Below are 7,782 nucleotides of genomic sequence, written 5' to 3' on the forward strand. Positions count from 1 at the left end.
CATTTGCACTCTTCCTGATTTTCTCTGCCTGACACATCCTCTACTCTGTTATTTTCATGGCATGCCCATACACACATTTTTCATCTGCTCTGGCCCTCACTTCATGCCCTCTGTAAATGTCTGTGCTCTCCTGTGCAGTTTCTTTGCTCCCCACTGTTTTTTCCCTGCACAAACCCCTGTGTGCATTTTGCATGAGCACAGAGAGGAATTCCCTCTGCTGCTTGGACCAAGGGAATGTCAAATCCTCCAGCCTTTGCCTGCAGGGCTGCACTCATCACCTGTTTTACTTCCAGGAGCTGCTGTGAGCATCAGCTCTGCTTCAGGAGCCGTTTTCCTCACTCTCCCTGCCTGCACTTTTCCTTATTTCCCTTTCCTTTCCCGCACGCACGTGTTCCTGTGCATGAGACCTCACTGTGACTGTAATTGCCACCACCTTGCATCTGCCCATGACAACAGGGCCATAAAAAAGCTGAACTGCTCATGATAAACAAATAAAATACACTCCCTTTCCCAGGAAGCTTTTGAGAACCTCTTGCAAAAGGACAACGTGGTGATTTCGCTTTTCTAAACCGCTCACAGGATCTGCAGAAGATTTGCCATGCCTGGAGCTGCCACTCCAAGCTGGATCGGTGGTCCCAAGGAATTCAGGGAGCCTGGAAGCTGTGATCCATCCCCGGCATGGTCAGGACCCAGCGCTTCCCCGGAGGAATTTCCTGCTTCTGCCTGACACACCACGGGCAAGGTGAAGGGTTTTGACTCCTCCTCGGGCATGCCAGGAGGTGACTGTGCTTCACATGATTCGCATCCTGAAAATGTGTAGATAATGTCAAATGCTCCACATGAATGCTGAAGTGAAATTAGACAGTGCTCGGGCAGATTTATTGCAAGAAATTTTAATTGCTCAACGTAGCAAAAGTCTTAAAGTTGATTTAAAGGAAAATATAGAGGAGAGAGAAAAAGAAAGCGGAGACTGTCATTGCACGAGCTGAGCAGCAATTTCCAGTGACTTTATCAATTTACATTTTCATTAAAACAAAGTAAGTCAAATTAAGACATTTCAAGTGAAAACTTGACTTTGACCTTGAATTCTGCCCGGTCTGTGCAGTTTAAAGCCTCCTCCGGGGCCGGGGGAGGTGCGGGGGCTCTCGGGGGGTCACTGCCTGCAGACCCCCCCTGTGCCCGCTGCCTTCACCCAGCCCCGCCCGGGACCCCTCGGGCGCACCCCGCACACCGTCCCCCCGACCGCATCCCGGTCCCGAAGACTTTTCCCACTCGGCGGCCCTTGGTGCGGGCCAGAGGAGCCCGAGGAGTCCCGCGGGGAGGGGCGGGGGGTCCGCGCCGCCCCACGCGAGCCCGGCGATCCCCGGGGGCGGAGCGGGTGACGCGCGGGGCCGGGGCTATAAAGCACCTGCCGGGCTCCCGACCGCTCCAGACGCGGCGCGGCGGCTCCGGGTGAACAGCCGGGACGGGAGGAAAAGGAGGAAAAACCCAGGAGAAGCCTCAAAGCCGCCAGCGCAGAGCCGCGGTCATGGGCAGCCACCCCGGCGTGCTGCTGGCGCTCGCCCTGTGCGCCCTGCTGGAAGCCGGTGAGCCTCGGGCTGGAGCGGGATTCGGTGCCCCGGGGGTGCCCGCACGGGAGGGGGGACCCCCTGCGCCCCTCGGCTCGGGGAGGGGCCCGGGGTGTGCGCGGAGGCTGCGGGCGCGGTGCGGGACCCCCGCTCCGGGGAGCCCCCGGGGCCGTGCGGGTCCCGGAGGAGCCGCAGCCTCATCGGGGACACCGCCGCGACCCTCAGAGGGGACACACGGACGGGCCGCTCACGCCTCCCTCCCTCCTTGTGCTGCCGCAGGTCTGGGCCATCCCCCGGCCGAGTCGCACCTGGCCGCGCCGCCGAGGAGCAAGCGATGTTCCTGCAACAGCTGGCTGGATAAGGAATGCATCTACTTCTGTCACCTGGACATCATCTGGGTCAACACACCTGGGTGAGCAGGAGCGCTCGGGCTGCTCTGCTGATGGGCAGGGGCTGTACCTGAGGCTGCAGGAGGCTGGGAAAGGGTCCCGCGGCTCTGGCAGCACCTGCTCCAAGGTGCGCGCTCAGCCCACAAGGGACAGGCTGTGCTGCGGCTGCTGCTCAGGTGTTTGTCCAAGCCCCGCGGCTCGGGGTGAAAGCACAGGCTGCTGCTTCCTCCCGGCCTCGGCTTTTCCTGAGGTTTGCACCTCTGCGAGCCCGGAGCAACACCGGGATGTTGTGGCTGCAAGTCAGGGAAGTTCCTCTCCCCGCTCGCACGCTGTAAGCCGGGCTGCCAGTATTGTTAATGAGACAGTGGTGGGCTGGCACTGCGGGCCGTGCCTGCCAAGTCCTGCCCTCAGGAATGCCGGAGCAGCTTCCCCTGCGCTTTCACACCAATGGCCATCGCACTGGAGCGCAACACACGCGCTCAGGTGTGGTTATGATCGCGCTCGCTGACATGCATTTACAACTCGCTGCTTGCTCGGGGAATAGTTGCAGTCCTCGCCTGCCAATCCTGCAGCCTCTGGGAGAGGAGATTGCCATCAGAGATGGAGCGGGAGTGAGCTCGCAGTTCTGGGGGAGGCTGTGAGCACCAGAAGCTGCTGTGGCCCCGAGACATCCCGGGCTGTGCAGTGTCCTGTGTGTTAAAGCTGCAGGGAAGGAGGGCTCTGACCCCTCAGCTGGGCTGGGGCTGCCGGGCTGGGCCAGCCGTGCTCCTCAGGAGCTGGGCCACCCTTGGGAGCTCATTGCACGGGCACCTGGGCTGCTGCAAGGAGAGAAAACTCCCCTTGCCAGGCAGCCCAGAGCGGCCATCTCCCCGGGAGGGTGGGGAAAACAGGAGGTGGGAGAGGAGCTCAGACCTATCAGTGACCTTTTCACCTTACGTCTATAGATGAGTCTTTTATTATCCTGGCACTGGCTTGGCTGCCTCCCAGGACCCTGTTATAAACCTGTTGGCCAATAAAAAGCTGGTGGCATAGCTGAATTCCTTTGTTTTTTTTTTTCCAGGCACACCGCTCCCTACGGCTTGGGCAGCCCGCCAAGGCGGCGCAAGAGGTCCACGGGCAGGTGCGAGTGCTCGCACTCCAGGGACAGCATCTGTGCCACCTTCTGCCAGGGCAGGCCCGGGTAAGCGCTGGGCATGTCCCTGGGGGCTGCCAGGGCTGCCAGACAGGCAGGGCTCAGGAGCTGCTGTGCCTGCACAGCTCCCTGGGGATGGCTCTTTGCCAGCAGCTGGGATTTGTCTGGTGGCTTTTTGCTCCCCTCCCGGGAGCCCTGGCAGTGTCACCGGGTGGTTTGGGTGTATAAGGGTCCCTTCAGCAGCTGAGAGGCAGCAATGTCACCTCCATCCCTGCTGCTGCTGCCGGGAGCCTGGGGAAACCCTGGGTGAGCTGGCAGCACCCTGGGAGTGGGGACAAGCTGGGGGTGTGGAGTTTGGGACACCAGTGTCCCCTGCACGGCTCAGAGAGGAGCAGAGCAGGAGTGCCCTGAGCTCAGGAGCCGAATGTGCTGTGGCCACCTCTGCTCCTGGTGCATGGGGGGTCTCAGTTCAGCTTCAGCAGCGCTGCTGAAGGGAGGTGGAGTGAAGTCGCTGTGGATATGTGTCATTAATTCCATAGCCAGGCAATAGTTACAATCCCCAATCATTAAATGTGCCTGTGAATAGAGGAGCTCTGGCACGAGGGAATAGCAGTCGAAGTAAGCTGTGAATAGCTCCCAAATAGCTGCAATTAACCCTTCAAAGCCGTGCATTCAGCTGTCTGTCACCGGGCCAGGCTCCCCCCGAGCTCCCCACAGCCTGGCTCTGGGTGGCTCAGGCTTCTCCTCTTGTCCTCAGGTACCTCCAGGGTCTGAAGCTCCCCATGAGCTCTGGAGCATCAGCGAGGTCTCTGCAGAGTGGTGCCACGAGGCCTCCCCACCACGGGCTGCTGAGAGCTCTCAGGTGAGCAGGGCACTAAACCCACTCTGAACATTCCTTATGAGCACTTCAAAATGTGTGTTTGTGGCCCCAGGCTGCAGTGGCCCCTCGGATGTGACCCTCTGCCACCTCCCTGATCCTTTCAGTGAGGACACTTGGCTGTTCCTGCTCTCTGGGGCACTGGAGGCTCCATCTGGGGGAGCCAGGGCTGCCTCTGCCCTTCCCAAACCAGAGCAAGGTCACATAAAATGTAATTCTTGATTGGAGTGGGGTGTTCCTCTGATGTGGGATGGGCAGATGAGTGATGGACAGAGGGAGAGGGGGGTGGCATTGTGTAGGAAGATAATTCATTGGGCAGCAACTTTGGATCAGAGCTTTTCTAACCCCAAATCAGGGAATTGTGGGGAGAAACAACTCCAGGGGTGTAACTGAGCTAAAGGCAGGTGGCAAATTAATGAATTGGTGGCAATTAAATCAGAGGCAATGGGGACACTTTGTGAAATGCAGATTTGGGGAAGCAGCACTCTGGGTCATCCTTGAATCCTCTGCCACCTCGTTGGGCCTGATGGAGCTTGATTGTGCCTTAATCCAGTGTGGACAGAAATTCTTCCTCTTCCTTCCCCCATCTCCTGCCTCCCAGCAAACTGTGGTGAGGGGTTGATAAATGTCATACTATGGGGTACTGAGCAGGGCACAGATGGGCTGGAGAGTGACCACAGTGTCCCTTCTGTCCCCAGGGACCTCAGGGGCTCCAGCACTCGCCAGCAGCACTCCCGGAGGGATGCACAGCCGCCAGCTCTGCCTTGGGAGAAAAACATCTGGAAGAAGAAGAGATAAGAGACAGGTGCACACCAAGTTCACCAGAAGAATTTGGAGTCCTGTGGGTGCCACCAGCTCCACTGTCAGTTTTAGAGCTGAAGGGAAGGCCGTGAGTGGAAGGGAAGGAAGTGGAAGTCTCTGTGTTCCTGCTGCATGAACCAGCACTCAAGGGACTGCTGTAAAGGGAAAACCTGTCTCTCCATACAGTCAGAGAAGTGTCCTGGAGCTGAATTGTGCCTTTTTGGATCAGGCAAGGGTCGTGCTGGAGCAGCACCAGCTGGCCTGTGCCCTGGAGCCCTCGGGAGGGCTCAGCCCGTGTGTGGTGGGTCAGTCACAGCCAGGGGCTCTGGGCAGTGCTGGACACCGAGCCCTCAGTGGCCTGGCTGCTCTCGGAGCTGTCTGAGCCTGGCCCCACTCAGCCCCTCTCGGGGTGTTTGGCTGCTCACTGCTCAGGGATGAGCTGCCCCAGCCCGAGCCCACCTTTGCACTATTTTCTCTTGTCAGCCAGTGCCTAAGAACCAGGCTGCCGTGGTGGAACAGCTCCCAGTTTGTATTAAAATTTTATTTCATCCTCACCTGGGGCCAGCTGAGCAGTCACTGGGGTGGATCCCCACGGAGGTCCTGGCTGTAGCTGAGGTGGAGGATCAGTCACCCCAGGGATGGCACCAAAGGCGGGTGTGGCTGCTGCGGGGCCGGGTTTGTGCAGGAGCCCCCATGGCCAGGGGAGGGTGAGCAGAGCCTGCTCTGGGTCAGCGACCCCATCTCATCTCCTTGGACAGACCCTCAGGGAGGACTCCAGCTCCTGAATATCCCAACCTCCAGCTCTGCCTGGAGGGAAGGACTGGGGCACAGAGGGCACACAAAGCCTGGCTTGCTGCTTGGCTTAGGTCAGCTCTGAGTCGGGCTCTGGACAGTGAATGGCCATTCCTGGGTGGGGAATGCACCAGGTGAGGGGCAGCCAGGTAGGAATGGTGTGCAGGGAAGGACTGGTCAGAACAGGGGGTGGAACCGGATGATCTTTAAGGTCCCTTCCAACCAAACCTCCTGTGATTCTGCACAGCCCCGTCTGAGCTTTAAACCTGTCTGGCTCAGGTTTAAACCCAGATCGGCTGGCCCAGGGCAGGAAAGGAAAAATTTGGGAAAAACACTGAGTCCAGGGCGGGTCTAAAAACCAAGCTTGCAGGCAAGGGCAGCCTCAGGGCTCCGGAGCTGTCTCAAATGCACTTTTGTTTGCCAGGGCTGTCCCTGGGCAGGGCAGTCAGGAGCTGCTCTCCACTGCTGGGTCCCTCTGCTGCCCACGCCAGGATTGCACAGGAGCTTTGGAAAGGCTGCTTCAAGTTGGTGGTGGACCAAAATCTGTGGTTGTTGCAAGTGTAGTCCCGATGGACAAGAAAAAATAATTCCTTGATTTTTTTGCTTTTAAGTCCCGGAGAGGGGAAAAATAAGACCAATTGATTGTATTGTGAATGAAACAGCAGATGAATCATTTGGTCCCCAAAGCTGCAGAGAATCTGTTTTTATCTTTGACCTTCTGAAGGTTGGAGTCACTCTAAAAATCCAAAAGAAGAAAATCCTGAAAGGGTTTGTTCCAGAGGAAATTTTGCACATGGTTTAATGTGAGTAATTTAAAATTAAACTACTGCTGTAAAGTACTCTGTCAATCTCATGTGTGTCATGTCCCATCCTTAAAGTGACTCATTGCACACCTGCCATATGTAGCATCCTGAAATCTGTATATTTATTTAAATCTATTGATTTTTTTACACAGTAATTTTCACGATATAATTTGTAATAAATAATGACACCAGTCAATGGCACTTTGCTTCCTTTTTTTGGTGGCTGGGTGGTGGTGGGTGAAGTGAAAGGAATCCAGATGGCCAAAAGAAATGGGAAAGGGAGGCTGGGAATGGTCCTGGGCACATTTCTTCAAAGTGAACCCATCTAGAATCCATCTGGCTGTTTTAAACACTCCTTAACTTTCAACACCTTCTTCCTTCCTGGATTGCTCTGGGAACAGGGGTGGGAAGTTATCCCCAGCTTGTTGTGGATGTGGTGTTTGCTCGTGGTTGACTCCAGTCCTTCCCCAGCCCTGTGGCTGTGGGGTCAGAAGGGCAGGGACAGAGCTTTGGATCTGGGAAGGGATCGTTTTATTATTATTATTATTGTTATTATTATTATTATTGCAGTTCAAAAGCCATCATCTAAAGGATGATGTGAAGATGCTGAAGGCTCAGGAGGGGTCCCAGCCTTTGCTGTTTCCTGATTTTTTTTCCTGGCTGAGCTGCCTCTCCCATGGCCAAGCCTCTACCCCAGGGCTTGGTGTGAAAACCAGTCTGTCAGATGTTTTTATGACAATAAATGATTGTTCCTGGGACTTTAATGGTAAAGGTACATGATAAAAAGGACCTGGAATTACAGGGGGGAAAAGTACCTTGAAACACTGCAACTTTCCTGTGTAATATGTACAATATCCAGGGTGAAATTCTCTCCTCCTCTGCTCAATAGAGCTCCAGAAGCAGCCTGGAATTGTGCCTGTTTTGGTTCATTTCCATGGTCCTGCTGGGGCTGATTGCAGTGGTGGGAATGAGGGAAATGAGGATTTCATGCATTTCCCAGGAAAGATTTCCCCACCCTCTGCAGTGTCCACTGAGCCAACTCTGGGTTTTTACTTGTCTTCCTGAAATCCCAAAGGAACCTTGGTTAGACCTTGGTCTCAGAGGGAAAATATCCCTGTTTGGGATGTTCAGAGGGTCCTGGCACCAGGGGAACATCACATTTTGGGAGGTGGGAGCACAGGAGATGCTCTCCAGCTCCTCCACAGTGCCTGGACTTGAAGCACAGAGGGAAAATCTGAAATAGAGAGAGATTTTTGAGTCTCTAATATCAATTATCAGAGGAAAATGTGACATTGGAATAATGAGAAATATTCCAGGGAGGTCCCCCCACCTTCAAGTGGGGCAACTTTGGGCTCAGCAGTGAGAACCAGAGACAGAAATCCTGAAAAGTGCCCTGATCCCAAAAGCTCAGCAGAGCTCC

General features: G+C 55.7%; 1 protein-coding gene across 1 annotated transcript; it reads left to right on the forward strand.

Annotated features, from left to right (window-relative positions):
• The first annotated feature begins 1,448 nt into the window (after positions 1 to 1,448).
• Positions 1,449 to 6,558, forward strand: LOC106856167 (endothelin-2). Its single transcript, XM_014881333.2, has 5 exons — positions 1,449 to 1,586; positions 1,848 to 1,980; positions 3,018 to 3,137; positions 3,847 to 3,951; positions 4,665 to 6,558. Exons 1-5 carry the CDS (start codon positions 1,529 to 1,531, stop codon positions 4,762 to 4,764), a joined length of 516 nt encoding a protein of 171 aa, XP_014736819.2. The 5' UTR covers positions 1,449 to 1,528; the 3' UTR covers positions 4,765 to 6,558.
• The last annotated feature ends 1,224 nt before the right edge of the window (positions 6,559 to 7,782 follow it).

This window comes from Sturnus vulgaris, chromosome 24, assembly GCF_052056855.1.
Source record: "Sturnus vulgaris isolate bStuVul1 chromosome 24, bStuVul1.hap1, whole genome shotgun sequence".
Lineage (NCBI taxonomy): Eukaryota > Metazoa > Chordata > Aves > Passeriformes > Sturnidae > Sturnus > Sturnus vulgaris.

Excerpts from the sequence above, each read along its gene's own strand:
- LOC106856167 (XM_014881333.2), top strand. The coding sequence starts at position 1,529 with ATGGGCAGCCACCCCGGCGTGCTGCTGGCGCTCGCCCTGTGCGCCCTG. Across the intron at positions 1,981-3,017 it reads ATCTGGGTCAACACACCTGG|GCACACCGCTCCCTACGGCT; the intron begins GTGAGCAGGAGC and ends TTTTTTTTCCAG. Across the intron at positions 3,138-3,846 it reads TTCTGCCAGGGCAGGCCCGG|GTACCTCCAGGGTCTGAAGC; the intron begins GTAAGCGCTGGG and ends TCTTGTCCTCAG.